We start from the raw sequence: 24,108 nt of genomic DNA, 5'->3' as shown, positions 1-24,108 counted from the left end.
TTGTGTAGCGGGGACGGGTCCCTCACCAGGGGTTTTAGTTCCCCCCTACTGAAAGGGAGGGGTTTGGGAGCAGGATTTGGCATCCCATGCAGTCACCCGAAATGCTGAACTTGTTTTTTGGGGTCGATGTGCTCTACTTCTATACAGGCTACAGTGGCAAGCGTGGCATGTTAGAATCCCTCTAATATTTTTGCTTTTTAAGCTCTATTTGTGGGAGAAGGGGGAGTTTTTTGAGGCTCGGTCCGTCTTTAACTCAAGGTTGAACGACGTAGCTGGAAAACGTGGCTTTGTGTCTGGTAGCAGTAGCCAGAGGTGTCCCTAAAATACGAGGCATCTTCTACCACGGTGTTGTAACTCTTGAACCAGGGAATTTTTTGCTCCTGAATGGCTTACAAATGTAGATTAATGTTGTAACTTCAAGTTGCAGAAAAACTTTAAGAAACATCTCTAAAAAGAGACGAAAACTTAAACTAGAGCTTAAAATTTGTGCTTGGTTTGTATTGAAATGATCCCTGCAGCTTATAAATCACAGAGATGTGTGGTTAATTGTGCTGACGGGCAGTTCTTCTCAAGCTAACGCTGGACCACAGCCGTTGTGGTACTGCTGTGCTGTGAGCGGGGTTTTTTTGCAGTTCAAGGGAAAGGCTGGGGACCCCAGGGTCAAAATGCTGGCTGCGTATTTTAAAGGTTACGTGGCTATATATAGCAAAGCCGGGTTTTTCTGTGAAAATAGTAAGCAGAGTCCTTGTTCAGTAAATTCCAGATTTCTCTTTTTTTTTAAAAACAAAAAAAAAAAACCACCTTTGGCTGTTTTCTGCTATTTACCAGTGTCTCTTTTTGCAGGATTCATGAATAAAATTTTCCATCCTAACATCGATGAAGCGTAAGTAAATCCCGTGTGTGTGTGTGGTTTTTCTAAGGCTTTTGTTTAATGGAAACTGTGTCCTGGCTCTGTAATAATATGCCAGACTTTAATGACGCTTCCAGCTAATCTAGCAGTCCAAAGGATGTCTTCTAAAGTCCACTTCCAGGAGTGGGTCAGGCTGTAGGCAAGATGGGGAGATGCGTGCTGCAGGCTCTCGGATCGGGTCTTTGCACTGTAACGTGCCTCACTTACAGAAAATTCGGAGCTGTAAGACCCCTTCTCCTTGGCCTCGTGCTGGCTTTCTTGAAACAGGGAAGGGTGCTGGCTTAGCCGTAGCTCCTTCTTTAGCCGAAGTTCACGTTCTTGATAAAATGCTTTACAGTAGAAATCAGCTTTGCCACAATTTTTCAGTTCGGGTTTAAGGGGAGCCACCTCCACTTCGGTCTCTCCAGTAGGTCCCCGTATGGGCCAGCTAATTCAGTAATGGCTCCAATTTGCTTTCCTTTGTGCAGAGTACAAAGATTTGTGTAGTTAAAGGCCGCCCCCCTCTTAACCACGGGACAGGAGTAAATCACAGCTTATCTGAAACCGCGGGGCGAAGGCAGGGCAGTGGAAGGGGGGTAGATTGTGTTAAATCCCCAGGGTGTTTCTGAGTGTGACTGTGTTTAATTCAATTTTTTCCATATGTTTCAGGTCAGGAACTGTATGTCTAGATGTAATCAATCAAACTTGGACGGCTCTCTACGGTGAGTTTTGGCATTCCCCCGAAAATCACACGAGCGTCCGTATTGGGTGGGTTAACACAACACAGGCACAGATGATCTTAGGCTGACTCCTTTTAGTTAAATTTCAGTCTTCTCGCTGAGCCAACGTCACGTGAAAGTAAGATTTTCATGCGAAAACACTTTTCGTGACTTGTCTTTATGCCAGAGAGGCAAAAAAAACATTCCATAAGCTTCACAAGGAATCGCTCGGTCCGTTGCTTGGTGGGGTCTGGCAGCTACACAGCAGCACCCAGGGGTGATTCGGCAACAAAAGAGAGGAGAGACTGTATGGAAAGTGAACCCTCGTTTCAGCTACCCCATCCACGTTTTGCATGTGCGTTCGAACTGCTGTTCTTTGTGCACGAGGCTACGGTCCCACTTCTGCAGGAGGTGACACCAGAAACTTTCTCGCGGCAGCATCACTTCAGCGCAGGTTAGGAGGGGATCGTGTATCTAATAACTGCACTGCTTGCTGCAGAAGGTTTGGGGTTTCTTGTTATCCCTGGCTGTAACTCTCCTTTGCAGAGCTGTAACAAGGTCAACTGATAGTTGAAGATCCATTAAAACAGCATTTAGGGAAGGCTGAAGTTGTTAAAAAGGACTACATTTGAGGAAAAAAGGAATACGTTTGAGAATCTAGTCTAGGTTGGCTGTGTTCTAAAAAATATAATCTAAAAAATATAAACTTCAGGTGTTCCAATTCTGTGTTATGGAAAAGTATTCAAGGAAACGTACACGTCAAATCCTTCACGTTTTCCCTTGAAAACCCAACTTTACCCGTGTCAGCTGGAGTTTTCAAGCAGTTGCTAGAGAGATGAGCCACTTCCCCTTCCTCACGAGCACAATTTGTGAGGGAACACTAGACTTGGCGAGCGCCGGCTGTGAAATTGCTATAGCAACTTGTTGAACCTGACTCCGAATCGGAATGCCTCGAGTCCTCCCGGCGCGGCTGCGTGGCGTACGCTTCGCATGGTTTTGCTGTAAAGGATTGCCTTCGCCGTGACCCGGGCGGCGTTGCTAACAGAGGATGAGAAGGCTTTTGTGTCCCGGGAGAATCTGATGCGGGGCGAAGGACTTAAAGCTGGCAGCAAAGCAAGCCCTCTGCTGGGGATCAGCCTGCGTGGTTCAGCCGACGGGGGAATCCAGCTCGGCGCGGGGCCTGCCGCTGTTGCACAGCCTCGATGCCACCCGCGGGTCGTGGGGGTGGCTGGACAGAAAGAAATCGCTCTGCTGCGACTGCGGGGCTGGTTCTCTGCCCCGGCAGACGGGTGTGGATATCCCCTCTGTTCTGCAGCATGCTCTCACAGGCGGTCACGGCGGGGCTTCTGCGCTATTTCCAAGCGATTTCATAGGAGGGCTTTCTGTGAGAGGTTTCCTAACGAGTGCTGCTGTATTTCTGTCCTTGCTGTTGCTCACAGAGGTAGAAAAAATATCTTCGTCTTTGCTTTGCTTCTGACGTATTAATATCAGCAAGCTTGCAAAAAAATCTCCCGTATTTTTCCTTGTGATATCGATGCAAGGAAACCTGAAAGTATCAGGTGCGGATTTTGTACAGAGCACCTTTCAGTAGCTGGTGAATCTCGGCATTACGAAGTGAAACTTGGCGTTACAAAGTGCTTTTTTTGGCAGTCCTCTCGTTGCAGGCTCCCCTGGCTTTACTGTAGGATGCCTCGAAGCTTGCGGAGAGGGTGCTGGGATGACTGCATTCGCTCTGCCCCTTCGGTTAGGAGTCGTCAAACACCAGAGCGCCTACAGCTCTCCTCCTCGCTTCCAGGGCTTCACCTGAAATAAGGAGGTGGCCGGCTTCTGAACACAATCAAAAGGGGGAAATAAGATTCCCCAGTGCTTCCCGGCACAGCTGTGTTGGTGGGAGCGTTACCCCTTGGAACCAGAGCGCTCCTGCGCTGGCAGAGGAACTGGGTCAGAGAATTCAAGGAGGAAACTAAGGTGGAAGAGACCCGGAATAGCCACCAATAAATTCGTGAGGACCTCATGGCTAGGCTCCCCGTCGTTCCCTAATGAAGTATCAGGTCCTTGGTGCGATTGTTAGGCTTCCTGCTCACGTTCAACTAGTTCTCGCTAAACTAACGCTGCTTTTAGTGATCGGAAAGAAGGGGGACGTCCCTCGGGTCTCCTTAAAAATAATAATAAAAAATTCCCCGCAGTGTGTTCAGTGACTCATGGTAGTTTTTAGGACTCTGCTCAGCAGACGCTAGGGTTTAGGTGTCCAGTGGCTATAAAGAGAAGCCTGATCTAAGCCTGCTCGTGGGGAGATTTGCACCAAGAGCAGGTGGCAGCACAAGCTGAAGTTAACTTCGTGCTGATATGTCTGAACCCAATCCCTAGGATGGTGAAATTGGTTTTCCAAGGAGAGGCCACTCCCAAGGCCATGGCAGAAAGCATTCCTGCCGAGCGCTGTCACTGTTTTTGTGGTCCCTTTTCGGATTCTGATCCTTCTTCCAGTTGCTGCTGTGCTTCATCCTAGGACTAGTTGGTGGCGCTGAGTGCTCAGCTGGTCAAATTTGGTCACGGCTCTCACCCTGTGTGCGCTCTACAGGGCTTTGTCACTGTCCTCTGCTGGCGGTGGAAGGGGCAATGGTTTCTAACAGCAGAGATTTCAGGGTAAAATCACCTAATTTCTTAGTGGTGCCCCTGCGTAGCAGAGACCAGTTGGTTGTGACCTGTAGCGATCGATACCATTGACTTTTTGCAGCTGGGTGATGTGGTTCCAGCTGGAACGACCCCTGTGCTCCTGAGTGTATATAAGCCATGGCCTTCCTTCCTACCCAGCAGCAGGGTTTGTGCTGGGCAGGTGGCTGGGGTGGCTGTAGCACGGTGTCCGTGTGTCCTGACGCATCGATGCAGAAGAGAACTGACAGCTCCTGGAGTCTCCCTGGCCTTGGGTAGGATTAAATAAACGCATTTAGAAGGCACACGGTGGTAGATCCACAGAGGATGTGACCTTCGGGCGGTAGCACGGACCTCCTAACCCCGTTTAATCTCTGCTCGGGGGGGGTTGCAGAGCCCTTCCGAAGCCCCCCGAGGAGGAGGAGTGATGCAGGGCTGTGGCTGAACACCCCCACTTGTTGTCTCAGGGCCGTGGGAAGAGGGCTTCGTGCATCCGCAGTTACCAGCACCAGGAGGATGTGTCCTGGTGGGGGTTATTTAGCGGCAGATGCCAGCTGGCGCTGCGGCGTTACTGGGGTCTCTTTGCATCCTGTGAATTGGTTTGGGTCGCGGGGGGTTGGCTTGTTGGTTGCTCTTTCTGGTAATGCAGTCGTCATCTAAGGCCCTGTAGGTGTTTTGTGCTCGAGGTAAGTCCATTTAGTCATGGAGCATGAGATAGGTACCCATAATGATGCTTAGAGAGGGAGGCAGAAGTGGGAGAAGAACTCAGTGAGGTGGGATGGGGGGAATCGTGCTGGTTTCGGTTTTTCTCCTTTTATTTTTAAGCCAGGGCTAAGCAAGTCTCCACGGATGTTCCAGACAGTTCACCTTCCACTTTTTCAACCCGCAGATATCCGTAGCTACGTTGTAGGGATGTTGAGTAGTTGGTGAAGTTAGCTGAAGAGCTGCAGCGTGTCTCCAGCAGCAGCCACAGCTACGTGTGCTCCTTTCCCGATGCCTTCCTCTTTATTTTGTGTCCACGTTTTCAGCGTGTTTGCCCAGCTTTGTGCTGCTCTTTGGTGTCAGTGCTTGCAGGATGATGAATCCGACTCACTCTTGGTCCGTGGATGTCTTTCACTTGCAGATCTCACCAATATATTTGAATCGTTCCTGCCCCAGCTGCTGGCCTATCCTAACCCCATAGATCCTCTAAATGGCGACGCTGCAGCCATGTACCTCCACCGACCAGAAGAGTACAAACAGAAAATTAAAGGTAAGGGCACTAATAACACGTTGAAGAGTAAGTAGTGTTACCGTGATCCCACCTGGGGGATCGAGGACTGTCTTCGCTGCAGATTCGTGCCCGTTCCTTCCCGTCACAGCAGCCCTGTTCGTTTTAAAGGAAAGTAGCCTGAAATAAGGGGTGGGTAAATACCTGCTTGAAGATGGTGTGCATGGTGTGCGCAGCGTGTGGCCAGGGTTTTAACTCGTTAGCAGATCCTAAGCAGGGAGGTAAGCATAGTAGGTTAGGATTTGATGCTGTTCTTTGGAGATCGGGGAAAAAATAAAAAGTATGTCGCTGAAGAAAGGGACAAGGAAAAGTGCTCAGCTTAAATGGAAATATCCAGTTCCCAATTACTGAATAAAAGTGCTTGTTAGCAGTTCTGTGGAAATCTGTCTGAGAGCAGGAATCAAAGAATCGGCGATACCATTGCAGAAAGCGCTTCTGTACGGTGACAGAGCAGGAACTCTCAGTAAATGCCAAGTAATCCTTCACTGGTGCTGCCTACTCCAGCTGAGGCTTATTAGTGCTCTACCCTGCTCAGGGAGTGCCATTTAAGAAAGCTGCAGGCCAATTAGTGATGGCTTGAAGAGTATGACGAGGGTAGATGGTCTTGAAGATGCCTCTGATGATGAAAAAGGCAAAGAACTGGAGGAGTTTTAGTTTTGAGGGCTGAGTGGGGCTTGAAGACACGTCAAAGGGACCTTCAGATAGGAAGGGACTGACTGCTGGGATCACCGGGAGCAGGATGTGGTCACAGGCTTCCAACTCAGCTCGGGGAGCCTCGGCTAAGCGTTAACAGTGACTGGGGAGGATGGGTGAGCCCTGACAGAGCCTGCGAGGGTGCTGCTGTGTCTGCCTGCGGAAGGACAAATGAAACCAAGTCAGAAATAAAGAGCCGGTAGCTCCTGGGGGTCAGGGAAGGGTCCCAGTAAGGGCTCGTATGGATGAGACTGAGGATAGGAGTACTGTCCTGGCAAGCTAAGTGAGGCATAAACTGAATTAGTTTTGCATGCGAAACCTGAGAAATGAGAGAAAATAAGAATACGGGTGCTTGGCCTTCCCCAGAATCAGCCGCACGTAGGCAAGAGCGGAGGCAGTGGGCCTGTGGCAAAAGCTGCGGACGTTTTATCCCTCGATCCAGTGATCACAATCAGTATTTAATTAGAGGTTGGTCATTTTCATCCCGTAGCTGGTAATTCACAGCCTTTGGTCCGCATTTGGTCTCCAGCTAAGTTTTGAATAGAGATCCTGACCACCTTTTTTTTTTGGTCCCTGAATAACCATGAGGCTCGTTTGTCCGTGGGAGCCCGGCCAGCAGGGTGTGCAGGGCCTGCTCAGCAAGGGGAGCATCCCCCAGCAGCACGATCTAATAGTCTTCCCGTGCGAGATGGGGCAACAGCTTCCCTAACAGCATTGCAACATCCCCCCTGTGTTCAGGGAGCGCGGGTACACCAGAGAGATGAGGGATTCGGTGGTGGAGCCCTTTCATCAGGGCTGCCACGTCACGCCGGAGCGGTTAAACCTCGAGTTGTTTTGTTCTGATGCAAAATGACCCTTCATCAACTGCGGGGTGTTTTTCTGAGGGTGGAACTCCAAATGAGGTCAAGCCAAGCTGTGATTTAAGTGCTGAGTTATTCAGCACGCTTTGCTCGACTCCTCTGACAGCTGCGTGACAAGATCGTAAGAACTACCCTGCAGAGCTGGCCTGTTCGGTATCCTCAAGTCCATTGCCTTTTTTTTTTCCATATGAACAAGCTTCAGGCAAAGTGGTTTGTCACATAAAATCTCCAGGGTCAGCATGAGGGATAGTTTGGGCATCCTCTGTGCTTTAATGAACCAGGGGAAAAAAAAAAACACCCTGGAAAAAGCGATCAGACTGATGGTAGCCAGCAGCAGGTGCTGCAAGGAACATCCAGGGGCCTGCCTACGGGAGGCTAAATAGGGCAGTCTGCTCCCTCCTTGCCGTCCCAACAGACAGGTACAGCCCGTGAAGATGATCTGGAAGGAGATTGAAGGAGTTGAAACATGTCTCGCGTTCCGTGTACCCGAGAGTCCTGCCTCTGCTGTCTCTTCCCAGGCTTGCGTGACAAGCAGGAGAGAGCTCAACGTTGCCGTTCCGTATTGTCGTGTTTTTAAAAATAGCCTTGGACGCGTAAAAACTGAGGCAATGGATTGTAACAGCTTCCCTGCTCTGGGAAACGCAGTATTGCAAATACATAATTTATCGCTGCTTTTCTTCATTTTTTAGTTATGAGCGCATAGAGCAGTAGCGAAGAGACGGGCGTAGACTTAGAGATGTTGCACAGGGTTTGGAGCTGCCGTGATTCTTGGTATTGAGCCCTAAACAAATTGGGATCTGTTATGGGACGTGTAAATATTTAATATTACTGATACGAAGCTGGAAAATGTGATGCTTAGCCTTAGAGCCTTTATGTTGATCAAGCAGTCAATGGACGCAGAACCACGTCCTCCTTAAAGATCTCCTTTTTTTTGACGCTCCTCGGCAGGGTGCCTTGTCTTACTGCTGGTGTGGCACCAAAAGGTGGGCTCCAGACAGGGAGAAGCGGCTCAAGATTAGCTTCTGTTGAGCTGTTAACTCCCTTGTGTCTTCCTTTTGCCTTCTCTTTGGCAGATCTAGCATGAAAGCTGCTTTGGGGAGGGCAGGGTGGTAAGTAGCAGCAGTGAAAGGGCGCTGAGGGGTGGGTTGGGTGTTGGTGCTGGGAGCAGGGGACACCTCTGGGAGCAGCTCTCCCATCCTGCCTGGTGGCTGTGCGGTTCCAGCGTAGCTGTGCTGGTGTTTTGAAAAGCTCACAGGCGTGTACCAGCCACAGGGCATAGTCACAGCTTGTTCTTCCTGCCCCAGGGTTTAAAAACAGATGGATCCGAGTGGAATTTCCCTGGTAGGAATGGGAACATCAAGGCTTTTCTTTGTGGATTTGAAGGGGCTTCTGCTGGTTTGTCAGTATTATTTAGATGTTTCGGTGTCCTTCCCTTAATATTTTCCCTTAATAAACTGAAGATCCAAGTTCAATGCAGTGTTCAGCACAAAAGTTCCCTGGAAGCTTGACCTTTCTGAGATTAAACCTCCAGAAAGGCCCAGCCCAGGGGCCTGGTCGTTTTCCTGGGCAGAGGATGGCATTTTACATTTGACATGCTTGTAAGTCTCGTTTTATCTGAAACGATTTAGGTTCAGGCAGGTCTTTTCCTTTTCTTTTCCATAAGAAATGGTGGCTTCTGCGTCTAAATCACCGGTTGCCGGAGAACACATGAAGCAGGCAGTGAAGGAGCACTTCTGGCCCCCTGTCCTGCCATCCTAGTTGGGTTTGGAGTAGGCGTAGAGTGAATCTGATCCTGAAGTTCCCAGGAAGAGGTTACTATTGTCATCCAGGACATCCCAAGTCTTGCAGCGAAGGAACTTTGGTTCCCTTTGGATTGTGCAAGAAATAACAGCTTATCTGGGAGATCAGTTCCTGGAAAGCTCCAGGGAGTGGCCACTGCAGGGACGTGTCCTGTTGGCATCATCCCATCTCCTTATCTCTGCTCGTCGTCTGCTGCCCACCCACCCATGTAAATCTTCTGAAGGCATGATGCTTTTTTGCATCCCTCTTTCAGTCACTTCCTCTTGTCTTTAAATGTGATTAGGTCTGCTGCTTCGTTTTCCTTCACGTTGCAGTGTCCGTCTCTTCTGGCAGGTGGCCCCTGCCCCCAGACTCTACAGCACCCGATCTCCGCTACAGGTAGGAGATGCGATCAGGCAGGGCCTAAGCACCATCATATCATAGTCCAGCACCTTCCGAGAAGAGGATTTTCAGCGACCAGAACCTGAGGACGGAGGACAAGGGTACTTTTCTGCCCATGTTGTGTGCTCCGAGAGCCCGGCAGCACCCTGAGTCTCTGCAGCGCGCGGAGAGGCCTCGAGTGCTCCCTGCTTCCTGGTGTTTACGGAGCTGCCTTTAATACTTTATCGGTTCTTACAGCTTCTTGTAAAACAGATTCGAACAGCAGTTTCTGCAGTCTGAGCGAGCGAGTTAATAATGTATCTTAAACGCTACGTGCGTCATTAGACCGAAGCTCTTTGGGCTCAGAAGCACCTTCCAGCCAGCTCTCACGTAGAGCTTTTCAGGGCAGAGCTGGGCTGCCGAGGCCACCGGCTGCTCCGTCCTGCGGACCCCTCCGTGAGGGTTTGTCTTCAGGTTCTGCCCATGCCATCCTCCCGGGCCTGGGGCAACTACCTGAGCTCCGTGTCCCTCTATCAGCCCCAGAAATAGGGGGAGTGATAAAAGATTTCTTGCCAAGTATTGTCCCTTCCATTAGGCTGAAAGGCAGGGCAGTCCTAATGCAGTCTTTAAAAAGCGCAGTCTTTAAAAAGCCCGGTCTTTGAAACCTGTGCTTTAGGACTTAGAGATATCGGGTGTGTCCTCCTGCAGCCCTGCAATGCATCCCCCTGCCAATGGGATACAGAATAAAAAACTTCTCTGTGCTCCCGGAGGAGATCCTTGTGCACCTCATTCCCTTCTGCTCCCCGGGGAGAAAGAAAAGAATTCGCAGTTCGGAAGGCTGCTGGGCTGGGGCTGGTACGTGACACGTTTCCGTGCAGGGACCCGTCTTCGAGCACGAAGGGATGACGGAATTCTCCCTCACTTCAGTGTTTTAGTCTTGCCGTCTGGGGGAGGCTTTGCATTTTAGTACCTTCGTGCCTGGAAAGGAGACGAGTTTGCAGCTGAAATTCCCCGAAGGCGGCGCAAGCACAGCTCCCGTTTCCTTGCTGAAAGGCAGGGTGGAAGAGGTGCTGTCGGGATGTTTCTTCACTTGTTCGTGCCCTGAAGCTGCTTTTTCAGCACGGATGTGTAGCAAGAAGGTTTTCTCGGCCAAAATAACCCGCGTGCTGAGGTCACCAGCCCCTCCTTGAGCCTCAGGGGGGCTGCTCCAGGAGCCAGGAGGAAAAGGGGACGTGCTTTGGGTTTTCACTTTAAACAAACCCATTCCCTTAAACAAACCTGTTCCCGCAGTAGTCTTCTGCTCTTTCTCTGTCCATTCTTCCTTAAACTCCACCTAGGCACAGTCTCTCCCGTCCCAAACTGGGGACATCTGGTTTGTTCTGAGATTTCTCCTCTTCCTCCTCAGTCTCTCGGGTCGGTTCCAGTGACTCCTGTCCTGTGCTATCAGTTTAAACTTTCCGATTGTAATTTTTTAAAGCCAGGCTATGTAATAGTGACCTCTCGGTGGCTTTTAGGCTTGTTCTCTGTCACCGTGGAAGCTTCTGTTTTGGCAGTAAATGTAATCCTATTACAGTAAACGTGAGAGAAACTCTACGAGGGAGAACTTGGGTTGTTTCTAGCTGTGTGTGCGCGTGTGCCAGTGGTGTGGGAGCATGGAGACTGCACATTTTCAAGGGTCTTGCACGTCTTTGATTGTCTTCAAGTGTTTTCTTGCCGTGTTCCTGGACAGTGCTGCCTTTGGTCAGAGGAATGTGGTCAGCCTGCGGTGACCGCTGTAATGCGCACGATCTGTCCAACACGTCACCCCGCCAGCTGTTAGTCCTAGCTTAGCCATCCTCTGCCTGTTGAATATTTGCTGTTTAATGTCTTCTCTTTTCTGTCGCACGCAGAATACATTCAGAAATATGCAACAGAAGAAGCACTAAAAGAACAGGAAGAAGGCACCGGGGACAGCTCATCCGAGAGCTCCATGTCCGACTTCTCGGAAGACGAGGCTCAGGATATGGAGTTGTAGTAGAAGAGGCAACCTGCTTTTCAGAGAGACTCTAATTTCCTAACCATGAGAAGCAGACTATAATATTCATATTTAAACAAAGCAATTTTTTTTATTACTAAACAAGGTTTTTATGAATAATAGCATTGATATATATATATATATCACCCTTTAGATCTTGATTTTCTTGGTCATTTCTCAACCCGAGGTGCATAGCATATTCCCACATTCCATTTTGGTAGCAATATGCAGCCCGAATGCATGCATTCAGATTCCATTTGGCCAAGTCAACTTGTGTGCTACTGAACTGTCAGCTACAACAGCTGCCCTGGTAGGTAGGGAGTTAGCCGAGATGTTTGCTTTCTGATCGATGTTTCCAAAGACACCACCTTGGATGCTGCCGTGGAACAGCGTTTCCTCAAAGTAACGAAAAAAAAAAAAATCTGGGGGATAACATACTAACCGTGTAGATCAGACAGTGGAAGAAAAGGTGCTCCTTCAGGTCAACCTTGCTGATCGTATTTTGTGTGGAGTCACATTTAAAAAAAAAAAAAAAGTAAATAAAAACCAACACAAATGCATGGAGCTATTCAGAGCATTGAAGCTTAAGAATTGTGACTTGGATTTTCAGTCCGTTTTTGTACGTGGACTCCTGCCTGCCCTTCTGAACTGTAGGGACTGACAACCACTGGTCTATTTGCTCTTGGGACTTTTTGAAAGCCTTCATCTGGATGTTGCTCACTTTCTTGGTCTGGATTACGAGCTGTTCCCTTCTCGGGAGGAAAAAAAAAAACCACACAAACAATGCTCTCTGAGCAGTGCTTTTGATTTAGCTGGAGCACATGTGAAGTCAAACTCTTACTTTGTCATAGTTTTTGAAACTGCTGCCCTTTAATGGCTTCAAGTTTTGCTTTTTCTCTTGCTTGAAGTATGGTTAAACACCTCGCAAACACCTCTGTCCCCTAGGAGGGTTCTCTGACCAGATGGATTAGCCTTGCTGAGAGCTTCAGATCCACGAAGATTGGCCCATTGGCTGTAGTCCACGAATCCATCGGCACTGATTTTATTTTCCTCTTTTTTTTTTTTTCCCCTTCTGCACCAGCTTGGTAGCCATCTGCTTGTGTGTGTACAACAGGATTAAAAATTTCGTAAAGTTAACAAAGAATATGATCTAGAAAAAAAAATTGAGATGAATAAAAAAAAGACTAAAAGCACCAATTGAGGAAGCAAGTGAATCTGCTTGTTTTGTTGGTTTTGTTTTTTTTTCCTTCCTTTCAGGACACTTCTGTATGAAACGTTTGGTTTGTCTTGGTGTCTTTCAGCGAGCTGAGATTTTTTGTTACGATGCTACAAAACCCGATATAGCAAATGTCTACCTGGGATGCTGGTATACTTGAACTCGGATAACTGTGTGTTGGAGGTTTGAACTAAGATGGATTTCCAATCAGAATGTTGAACGTTACCTGCTGTATTTTGGGGGGGTTTCGGAGGGGTTTGGACAAGATGATTTTCACTTGCGGTGCAACCCACAGGACAGTGCGTGGAAATCGACCCACCCTGTGCAACTCTGGAGCGGAGTTTTGGATGTCAGATTGGGACATTTTCCTTTTCCCAGAAGTGTGTTTTTTTTTTGTTTTTTTCTTTAGAAACGCCACCAAGCTTTGAGTCAGCGGGGTTGGAAGGTTACAATCCTCTTTCGAATTCATAAAGCACAATCAATTTTTTTTTGCTGTTGTTTTGGAGAAAAAAAAAAAAGAAACGACTCGTACCATTTTGCTTTAGCATGATTTTCCTTAATAAAAATATACAAAGAATTTCCTTTACGTTAATTACGGGCATGAAGCAAAGGGTTTTCCTCCCCTTCCTCCCCCCTCCCTTTTTCTTTTTTTTTTTTTGTTTTGAAGCAGTGATGTAGGGCTGTGGCTAGTGACTGTGCTGAAGTTCTCTATCTAGCATTTGTGGCTTGTTGGAAGGGTAATATTAACTATTTAACATGTAATGGTGTACTTAACTCTTACCTAGCACGCTGTTTTTCCTCATTTCTTTGGGGAGGGAGGGGCCGCGGGTGGCTGGCACCGTTTTAACTCGCTTACCTGCTGACCCCGCCGTCTGCTTGTGCTATAACCTTTACCGTAGGTGCTACTTAGGAGTAGAGCAAGTGCTGGGTGGTGATTTCGGTTTAAAAGGAGGAAAAAAAAAAAAAAAACACAATAAAAATTTGTATTTTTTCAATATTGTATAAAAATAGTGTTCTAATTAACCTCCTTCCCCCTTCCTTTGCAGGTAACCCTTCCTCTCCCCATCACTCCCCCCAGGTCAGATTCGAGGCATCGCGCTTGTACCCCTCTCCTTTTGGGGGGTGAGCGCAATCCTAAAGAAGGCGCCCCCAAAATGACGGTGTGAGGATGCAGCAGGGCTCGTGGCGCGAGTCCAGGCTGCCAGCTTGCGGTCTAGAGCTGGTTTTTCCTTGGAAAATGCCCCTGCCCGGGGTAGCACGGCCGAGCTGTGCCCAAAATCACCACCCTGGCACAGCACAAAAAAAAATCCGCTGCTGCCCGCGGGTGTGCGTGCCCTTGCTGCATGATGCTTTTAGGGTCAGATGCTTTTAGGGGATGAGCTGGAAAGGGATCGGTGCTGTGGGCCGGGAACGCCTGCTTGTAGCCTTGCACCACTCTTTTTTTTTTTTCTTTCCTCCTTCATCTTGTGTCATTTTTCACCCCTTGGTTTCCGAGTCTTCCTCCTCCTCCTCCCGAAAGAAGCCTCCCTCCCAACAAGTCGTTTGTAAATAAAACCCTCTACGTGGTCTGGAAGGGAAAGGTGGAGCCCTGGTGCAGCATGGTTGCTCTTCTTTGGGTCAGCTTGAGCTTTTTTGGTTTGTTTGTTGTTTTTTTTTTTTCCTTTGAATTACTCAGAAACCAATCTGGTTGTCACCATGCCCTCCGTTGTGGGGAGGGGGGGAGCTGCTCAGCCCCCCTCTGCCCCCAGCCCCAGGCTCGTCCCTGGGTCCCCAAAACTTGCTGCAGCCCCTGGGTGCCCACGTGGCACTGCGTCGCCTCCTGCTCCTGCCACCTCCCGTTTGCTCTCGGTTTTTGTTTTTTGGTTTTTTTTTTTTTATATGTGACCTGAAAAGCTGCCTCGCCTCTTGGTGCGCAAACCACCCCCCCAGCTCCTTGGGGACCCCTCGGTGTCACCGGCACCTTGCCTCGAGGCCGGTGCCGTGGTCCCCAGCCTCCTCCCCGCAGGTTTGGCCCCGCAGGTGCTGTGGGACGGAGCCCACGAAGCCCCTTTGCGACCACCCCGAGACCCCACAGCCTGGCTGGGACGAGCGGGGAGCCTCATGCAGACCCCGCTGGGGTGGGAGCCCATCCCCGGGGCAGGGCGGGAGGCGTTTGACCATTTTCTCTTCTTTTCCCTTCCTTTTCGCTTGTCCCAGTCCCGCTGGCACTTTAAGCAGGGGTGTTTGCAGCACGAGAAATGGCCGTTGTCTTACTGCCTGTACTGGTACCTAGCGTGATACTTGAAGAGATCGGGGTGTTTTGCCCTTCATTCGAGTCTAAGTTTTTTTTTTTTTTTTTTTCTTTTTTTTTTTTGGTTTTTTTCCCCCTTTTTTTTCCCCCCCCGCGTTGTGATGTAGTGGGCACGTCGCCGCCCGGCCGAAACGCCTCCTCGCTCTCGGAGTATAACCTCTCCCATAGTTGTGTATAATGAAAGAACTGTAAACTTTTTTTAAATAAAAATAATGTCTATACCTCGGAGCCCGCCTGGTGCTTGAGCCCCGACAGCTCGGTTCTCGCAGGAAGGGTCCCGGGCCCTTGGGGCTGTGTCCCGGGGGGGGGCTGCGCGCGTGTGGCCCCCCGCGGCCAGCTTCGGGCTGGAGGTGGAAGCCGAGCTCAGGGCTCACCCAGTGCCTTACTGGGGATACTGGGAGAGCCCCCTCCTCCTTGGCTGCCTGCTTCCGAGCATCCCGGTGACCGTGTTCAGCGCCAGGGCTGGATTCGGCCCCTGGAAGAGTGCCATCACCTTGAAAGTGCTGTGTGATGTTGGGGGGGGGACACCCAAAAACGGGGCCGTGCTGCACCGGGTGCTGAGCACACACAAATTCTGGGGGCTGGGCTGCGGGGTAATTAACGCCCGTGGGATTTGGGGTCCCCAGAGGTGACATTTTGGGGGGCGGGACAGGGACGGGGACAACAGCCCACCTTTGCGCCAGGGTCCTGCAAGTGGCTCGCCCCCATCCTTGCTTTCCTTGCCGCAGCCCCGAATTTTGGGGCTGGGAACCCTCCCCTCGGTTCCCCCAAACCCCCCCCAAACCCTCCCGGCTGGTGGCTGGGTGCCACCTGCTGCCAGCACCCGGCCTGGCACCCTCGGGTGACACTGGGTGCTGGGGAGGGGGGGGGGTGACACCCCGTCCCAGTGCCACCTCCTGGGGCCACCACCAGCCCTGCGGGCTCCGTGCCCTGCCCTGGGGAGGGAGCAGGGCAGGGGGCACAGCCCTTTGTGCCCCCCCTTTGTGTGTCCCTCCCCCGGCAGGGGGCTTTTAGGGACAGCTGGGGGTGGCGCTGTCCCTTCTGCCCAGCAGGTGGCCCCCGAGCCCCACCAGTAGCCTCCCACTCTGCCCAGTACGCGCACAGCTGGGCGCATTGCCGGTGCCCTCCGTGTCCCCTCCTGCCACCTCCCACCCCACCGAGCTCACCGGGTTTGGGTGGCCGGGGATGGGGACATGGGGACACCCAGGTAGGGGCGGGTGCCGCTTGGTGACCCCCGGGAGCACCCGGCGGCCTCATCCTGCCCAGCTGTGCGATGCTGAAGGGCACGGAGCATGGGTGCCCGTGGGGCTGTGGGTGCCATCCCCGGGGGACTTCGGGTGTCTTCCCCATGGGGTGACGGGTGCCATCTCACGGGGCTTCGGGCACCAGCCCTGAAAGGCTCTGGGTGCCTTCTGCGTGGGTATGGGTGCCATCCCCATGGGGGTCTGGGTGCCAGCTCCATGGGACTTTGGGGTTTTTTCCCCGTGGGGCTCTGGGTGCTGCCTCCATGGAGCTTTGGGTGCCACCCCTGAACGTCTCTGGGTGCCTTCTCCACAGAGCGTTGGGTGCCAGCCCCTTGAGGCACTGGGTGTCTTCCCCACGGGGTTTTGGGTGCCATCTCCACGGGGTTTTGGGTGCCTTCTCCACAGGGCTGTGGGTGCCAGCCCTGCAGGGCTCTGGGTGCCATCTCGCGGGGCTTTGGGTGCTTTCCCCCGTGGGACCTGGCTGCCAGCCCTGCAGCTCGGTGGGTGCCATCCCCGGGGGGCTCTGGGTGCCGTCCTGGTGGCTGCACAACCCCTGTGACACGGGGACAGGCCGGTGATGCTCAGGACCTCAGTCCTCAGGCTGCTCCAGGGGGTGAACGGGATGTCCCCCCCCCTCCACATTTTGTCCCCATGTCCCAGCAGGTGGCTGGGACCTCGCAGCCCTGGCGGACCCCCAAAACTGCCCCCTTTTCCAGACTGGAGCTGCCGGTGCCCGAAGGACCCCAGCCCCATCCGGATGCGCCCCCCCCCCCAAGGGCTGCCAGCGCTGCAGCCTGGCCCCGGCCACCGACCCGGGGACTGGGGACGTGCAGCTCGGAGCGGGCACCGAGACAGGTGACCCCAAGGGCCGCGGGGGACACCTGAGCCCTCTCCGCCTGCCCCGCGCCGGCTCTGGTTACGGCCCGAATTGTTCCCCCGGCTGGAAGAAATGCCGTCAGCGCCGCGGGTCGGATCGGTGGCCATTACTAATGCATGATGCTCCGGCGGGGGACGGCTGCGCCCGGCCCCCCCCTGCAATGGTGCTGAGCACCCCCTCCCCGCGCCACCTGAACCCCTCGGGGAGGACGGGAGGGAGAGAGGTGGGTTTAGGATAGGGACTGGCTCCATCCGGGCCCCAAATGCCGATTTGGGTCAGCGCTGGAGGTGCCGGTGCAAGGCAGCAGGCCGGGGCCTGGTAAACGAACGCATCCGGCTGGAGCCGCGGCCACGCGGAGGGATGGTTCTCGCCCAGGAGGGACCCAGGCGAGGGCGAGAGCGGCTGCAGCTGCCCTCAGCGGCATCCCTGCCGCGTCCCGGCTGAGCAGGAGCGCTCCTGGGGAGCCCCCTCCCAGCGCCGTGCTGGCAAACGTCGCCCTTCACCCTGCAGTCGGTGGTCCTGCCCCACGTGCGGCCGTGGTTTGCAGCCAGGGGCCCTTCCTCTCCCCGTACTCCTTGGTTTGCAGCTCCTTTTCCCAAAACGAGATTTTTTTTCCTCCTCTTCTGCGCCCCCGTTTTCTCTGGGAACCGTCTCGGGCTCTTAGGGACCACCCCAGCTCTTGGGGACCGCGCCAGGCTCCTGGGGACCACCCAAGGTACCTCCCCTCCTTGGGGACCATCCGAGGGTCTTGGGGACCATCCAAGGCTCTTGGGGACCACCCCACATCTTGGGAACCAGCCTGGGGGAACCTGAGCCCAGCAGCTTTGCCCCAAGCTCCTCACCCACCCCAAACAGTGGGGCACAAAGCCGGGGTGTCCAACCCCAGCCCACCGGGGTGGGACACTGATCCCCTCACATCGCATCTCAGGGGCAGAAAAAACAAATAACCACCTCCCTTGACAATCCCCCATCCTCTCCCAACCCCTCTTCCCCCTAATATTTCCCCCCCAAGGTCCAACCCCATTTCCAAGCAGGCCTCTCAGGGGGGTTTTGCCAGCCCCGGCCTCACCACAGCCATAAAAACGTGCCGGGGAGGGCCGCGTGGCTAATGTACTCGGGTTGCGCTCCCGCATCCCGCCGCATCAATATTGCATTATCGTTTCCATCCCCATCTGAGCCCGGCGAGGAGCCTTGGAAAGAAACCCGGCCCCGGCCGAGCCCCGGCCCCGAGCCTCAGCGCCAGCGGGGCGGCTCTGCCCGGCCCCCGCCGCCTTTCCGGAGGCTTCTCCGCGTCCGCGCGCATCAAATATTCGGGTTAGGAACAAAGCGAGGCGGTGTAAATTTTTAAACAGGGCCATTTGCTCCGCTCGGCTTCTGTAGGGGTGAGGCCGCGAAGAAATTTCGGCCGGATCCTGGCGGAGCCGAAATATTGACGGTGCCGGGGAGAGGGACGAGCCCGGCGCCGGGGGGTCCCGCACCGCGCTCAGGATGGCGTGGGTCCCTTCCGTGGACGGGGTTTGCAGCCCGGCCAGCCCTACGTGCCCGGTCCACCACGGTGTTGTGCACCCACACGTTACCCATGGTAGCACCCTGCACCTTTTGGGTTGTCGGAGCCATTTTCTGGGGTGGTGCCTGCGGCATGGAGCTGCTTGGGGGCATGGGGAGTGGGGAAAAACTTGGCCTTGGTTTGGTCATGGGATCATCCTGGGGGCCTTTGGGATCATCCAGAGCTCCTTTGGGACCATCCTTGCACCTGGGGACCATCCGGGGTGTCTCCCTGCTTGGGCTCTTAGGATCTATCCCAGGCTCTTGGGGACCATTCTAGGTTTTGGGGAACATCACAGGGAGCTTCCCTTCTTGGGGCCTGTCCCAGATCTTGGGTGATGATCCCAGGATGCCTCCCTGCTCAGGGACCAGGTGGGATCTTGGGGACTCTCTTGGGGTCTTGGGAAAGATCCCGGCTGTTGGGGACCATCGCAGGCACCTTCCTGCTTGGAAGCCAAGCCAGGTCCTTGGGGACCATCCCAGGTCTTTGGGAACCATCTCGGGCTCTTAGGGACCACCCCAGCTCCTGGGGACCACGCCAGGCTCCTGGGGACCACCCAAGGTACCTCCCCTCCTTGGGGACCATCCTTGGCTCTTAGAGAGCATCCCAGGCTCTCGGGGACAATCCCAGGCTCTTGGCGACCATCCCAGGTTCTTGGGGACAATCCCAAGTCTTGGGGACAAGCCCACATCTTGGTGACCATCATCCTAGGCTCTTCCCAGGTTCTTGGGACAACAATGGGAACCATCCCTAGACAAGCTCTTGGGGACATCCTATGGGGACCCAGGTTCTTGAGGACAAGCCCACATCTTGGGGACCATCCCAGTCTCTTGGGGACCAACCCAGGCTCTTGGGAACCATCCCAGGTTCTTGGGGACAAGCCCACATCTTGGGGACAAGCCCACGTCTTGGGGACCATCCCAGGCTCTTGGGAACCATCCCAGGTTCTTGGGGACTATCCCACATCTCGGGGACCATCCTGGCCTTTTGGGGACCATTCCAGGGTCCCTCCTTTCTCCGGGACCATCCCGGGGCGCCACATCCACCAGCAGCCCGACCCCATCCCAATCCCCATCCCGATCCCAAGCTCAGCCCCATGACGGTGGCACCAGCCCCCTCCACCTCCCCCCCTGCTCCCCACAGACCCCCCCCGGGCTCTTCCCTGGGGTCTCACCCCCCCAAAACGAGGAGCCACCGACCCCTCTTCGCCCACCTCCACCCGGTGCGCGGCCGCCGCCAGGCCCTGCGGCAACCCGATCCCGATCCCGTCCCAGCCCACCTCAGGCCCCAAACTGGTCAGGCTGGTTTGGGGCCCGAGCCCAGCAGCTGCCATGCTCGGGGGGGCTCGGGTGACCCCCCCCCCCATATATGTGTCCGTATATAGCCCCCTATAAATGTATATAAAATAGGTTACACCATACGGGCTTTAGTTTTTTCTTTTTTTTATATGGTCGGGGCCTGTGCACAGGCCGTGCGTTGGGGGGGGTGTATGTGGGGTGGTTTGGGGGGCGGGGGGGGGGGGGGCAGCGTATTTTGTGGCTGGATGCAGCTGGTTTGGGGGGGGCTGTGTGTGTTCGGGGATGTTCTTGTCTGTTCTGGGGGTGCTCGTGTCTAGTTTTGTCAGGGGCTCTCGTGTCCTGCTCGTTTATTTTGGGGGGTGCTGTTTTATGTGTGTTTTGGGGATGTTTGTGTCTGTTTTAGGTGTGTTTGTATCTGTTTTAGGGGCGCTCGTGTCCGTTCTGGGGATGCCCGTGTCTGTTCTGGGGGCGCTTGTGTCTATTTTAGGGGTGTTCGTGTCTGTTTTGGGGGTCCTTGTGTAAGTTTTGGGGCTGGTGTCTGTTTGTGTCTGTTCTGGGATGCGTGTGCATGTTTTAAGGGTGTTCTTTTTTGTTTTGGGGGGTGTCTGCGTCCATTTTGGGGTGTCCGTGTGTGTTTTGGATGTTTCCCTGTGTGTTTCAGGGATGTTACTGCGTGTTTTGGGGCTGCTCATGTGAATTTTTTGGGGGGGTTGTATTGGTTTTGCAGTCTATGAGCGTGTTTTGGGGGTTTTGTGTGTTTTGGGGGATGCTCCTGTGTGTTTTAGGGATGTTCTGGTTCGTTTGGGGGGTGCTTATGTCTGTTTTGGGATATGTGTGTGTTTTGGGGCCATTCGTGTGTCTTTTGGGAGTGTTTGTGTCAGTTTGGGGGGATATATGTCCGTGTTTTGGGGAACCTTGTGTATTTTGGGGGTGTTAGTGTGTTTTTCAGGGCTGTTTGTGGCTCTTTTGGGAGCATTCGTGTCTGTTTTAGGAGTATTTGTGTGCTTTGGGGATGTTCACATCTGTTTCAGCAGCACTCCTCTCTGGTTTGGGGGCGTTCGTGGCTGGTTTGGGGAGCTTTGGGGGGGCATTTGTGTCTACTTTGGGGGTGTTTGGGTCTGTTTTGGGGGTGTCAGGGCTGCTTTGGGTGCATGTTCGGGGCTGTTTTTGGGGTTTATGTCTGCTTTGGGGGCATCGGGGCTGTTTTTGGGGGTTTTGTGTCTGCTTTGGGGGTTTTGTGTCTGCTTTGGGGGCATTTGGGGCTGTTTTTGGGGTGTTTTTAACTGTTTTGGGGGTGTTCGTGTTTTTTTTGGGGGGCGTCGGGGCCGTTTTGAGGGGTGCTTGGGGCTGGTTTTGGGGTGTTGCTGTCTGCTTTGGGGGCGTCGGGGCTGTTTTGGGGTGTTCGTGTCCGTTTTGGGGGTGTTTGTGTCTGTTCTGTGGGCATTTGCGGCTGTTTTGAGGGCATTTGGGGCTTTTCTGGGGCACCCAGCCACGCTTTGAACACCCTGCTGTACCTCTCACAGCCAACCGTGCCCCCCAGGGGTACAGCCCAGCCCCGGGGGGGGGCTTTTCGCATGGCGGGGGGGGGTCCAAGGGTACCCCCCCTCTCCCCCCAGTGCCCCCCCCTCGGGCGCGGCCCCGCTCGGGTTGCGGAGAGGAGGAGGAGGAGGAGGGGGGGGGGGGGGGGTTGGGGGATCGCTTTCCTCTCCCCCCCCCCGGCCTCCCCGAGCACCGAAACCGGATCGGCGACGGCCGCGGCGGCTCAGGTGCGGGGCCGGGCCGCCGCTGCCCGCCGGTGTCCGGTGTCCGCCAGCCGGCGAGCGGCCCCGACGGCGGCCCCGGGGTGGGGGGGGGGGGGGCCGGGCCCGGCTATAAAATCCCCCGGGGGAGCCCGCAGCGGGGCGCAGCCGCCCCCTGCCCGCCGCTGCCCTCCGGGACGGAGCCTCCGCAGCCGGCCCGAGGCCACGGGGAGGATGGGGAGGGGGGGGGGGGGGGGGGGGGGGGGGGCAGCAGCATCCCCGTCCCCCCCCCCGTCCACCGGTCCCCGGTGGGCTTGGGGGGGGGGGGGGGGGGGTCCGGGGTCCCTTCCCCACACCCTGGGGGTGGGTTATTTTTTTTGGGGGGGGGGGGGAGTTGGAAGGCGGCTCCTGGAGGGGGGTGGCCCGAGGTGAGGCCGGCCCCCCCCCCCCCCCTTCTCCCGGTTCTTCCCCCCCCCCCCCCCCCGGGCCCGGCTCCACCTTCCGGGGCACCTGGGCCAATTGCAGCCGCGGGGGGGGGTCCCCCCGGCCGGGCTAAGGCCGCCGCCGCCGCCGCTCCTCGCCATTTGGGCGAGCGCCGGGGAGGCGGGAGGTGGCCGGGACCCCCCCCCCCCCCCCCCCCACACCACCACCACCCCGGGTGGGTGGGGGGCGGCAGCGGGGTCCCCTCAGCCCCGATATCCCCCCCCCCCCCCCGGTGACCCCCGACGGGCCCCCTTTGGGCCGCCCGGAGCCGAGGCGCCGCGCCCGGAGCTGAGGTAAGTGCGGCCGCCTCGTCCCGAAAAGGATGGGGGGGGCCCTGGCTGTCCCCCCCCCCCCCCTCCCCGTGGGGTTTAGGACCCCCCCCCCTCCCCCTTTTCCCCCCGTAGGATCCGGCCCCGGGGCTGCGTTTCCCACCCGCGGCTTTTCCTCGACGTGGGGGCCCCCAAACCGAGCCCCCCCCCCCCCCCCCGGGATGATCCCAATCTCTGCCCCCTCCGACCCCATCCAGTGCCCCCCCCCCATGACCCCCCCACACTCAGGGACCCTCCCCCGGCCCGGGGACCCCCAAACCTCCGCCGTCGGGGGGGGGGGGGGGGCTCCGGAGCCGCCGCATCCCTGCGGGTCCGAAGGGGCGACAACGAAAGCGGGGCGCAGCCCTGAGCCCCAGCCCCCCTTCGGCCCCGGGGGGGTTATTTAGGGAGCCGGGGTGCCCCCCCCGCCCCGATCGGCCCTATTTATTTGCCCCCAAAGCCCCGGGGTCGCCGTTACCGCAGCCCGGCCCCGGTGGCAGCGGCTCCGGTGCCGCCACCCGACAGCGCCCGCAACGAAATCCCGGCCGCGGCCCCGCTCTGCGCAGCGCCCATGGGTGCCCCGCAGCCGGGGGGGGGGTTGCTGCGGCCCCCCCGGGGTCCTTACCCCCGCCCATCCCCACCCCGGGGCTGCGCAGGGACCCCCAGAGCAGCCCCCGGCTCCGGTGTGTCCGCAGCCCTGCGGGGGGACACGGGGAGCTCCGTCCGAGGGGTCCTGGTCCTGGCCGGGGGCTGCTTTGGGGTTGGGGGGGGGGGTCGTGGGCAGCTCCCCGGGTGTCACCGGCACTGCGGCACAAATACGCCCTGCTCAGCCTCAAAACGGGCTCCTCGTTGTGCGTGGCAGCGCCGTCCTCGTCCCCGTCCCTGTCCCCTTTGCAGCCTCGGTCCCTGTCCCCATCCCTGTCCCGTCGCCATCGTCAGTCTGTCCCCATCCCCGTCTCCATCCCAAAACCCATCCAAATCCCGGTCCCTGTCCCCAGCCCGGATCCCATCTCCGTCCCCCGCCATATCCTTATCTCCGTCCCTATCCACTTCTCATTCCCTATCCCCTTCCCCATCTCCGTCCCCATCTCCGTCCCCATCCCCATCCCATCCCCATCCCCATCCATTTCTCCTTCTGCATCCCCATTCTTGTCCCCATCCCTTTATCCATCTCCGTCCCCATCCCCATCCCTTTATCCATCTTTATCCCCATTCCTATCCCCATCCCCTTCTCCATTCCCATCCCTTTATCCATCTCTATCCCCATTCCTGTCCCCACTCCCCTTCCCTTCCCCATCCCCATCCCTTTATCCATCTCCGTCCCCATTCCCGTCCTCGTTCCCCGTCCCCATCCCCGTCCCAATCCCTTTACCCGTCTCCATCCCATTCCTCCCCCCATCCCATCCCTGTCCCCATCCCCTTCCCCACCCGGGCTCTCCCCAGCCACCCGCTGCCTGTGCCCATGGAGGGGGGGCAGCGGCCGCACAGATTGGGGCGCCCACCCTCACCGCACCCCACAACGGGGCAGGCGTTGGTGGGAGCCACTGGGGACCACGGCAGCCCCCAGCCCCTTCGGTCCCCGTCCCCTGCGGGGCGGTGGCAGCGGCCGGGCACCATCTTGGTGTTGTGGCCGCGAGCGTCCCTGGGTGACGCCCGCGGCGTTTCGGGCTCGGGGAGGCTTTTTTTGGGGGGACCCTCGACCCTAAACTTGGCTCGGGGACCAGGGGACCCCCCCCCCGCATTCCCCCGCTGAAGGTCTGGGGCCTTGCGGCAGAGCCCTTCGAGGGGGCTGCCGGGAGCGGGGCCGGGGGGGGCCCCGGGGGGGGGGCCAGCATCCGCAATGCGGCATCTCC

General features: G+C 55.6%; 1 protein-coding gene across 1 annotated transcript in view; it reads left to right on the top strand.

Annotated features, from left to right (window-relative positions):
- Nucleotides 1-13,450, top strand: part of UBE2H (ubiquitin conjugating enzyme E2 H) — a 50,783-nt gene extending 37,333 nt beyond the window's left edge. Inside the window, exons 4-7 of the mRNA XM_066996774.1 lie at nucleotides 844-883; nucleotides 1,559-1,611; nucleotides 5,381-5,509; nucleotides 11,130-13,450. Of these exons, the coding sequence (XP_066852875.1) occupies nucleotides 844-883; nucleotides 1,559-1,611; nucleotides 5,381-5,509; nucleotides 11,130-11,254 (347 nt within the window). The 3' untranslated portion in view covers nucleotides 11,255-13,450. The remainder of the gene's footprint in view (nucleotides 1-843; nucleotides 884-1,558; nucleotides 1,612-5,380; nucleotides 5,510-11,129) is intronic.
- The last annotated feature ends 10,658 nt before the right edge of the window (nucleotides 13,451-24,108 follow it).

This window comes from Anser cygnoides, chromosome 1 (genome assembly GCF_040182565.1).
Source record: "Anser cygnoides isolate HZ-2024a breed goose chromosome 1, Taihu_goose_T2T_genome, whole genome shotgun sequence".
Classification (NCBI taxonomy): Eukaryota; Metazoa; Chordata; class Aves; order Anseriformes; family Anatidae; genus Anser; species Anser cygnoides.
The sequence above is the reverse complement of the archived record's forward strand: the minus strand, read 5'-3'. Positions and strand labels throughout refer to the sequence as shown.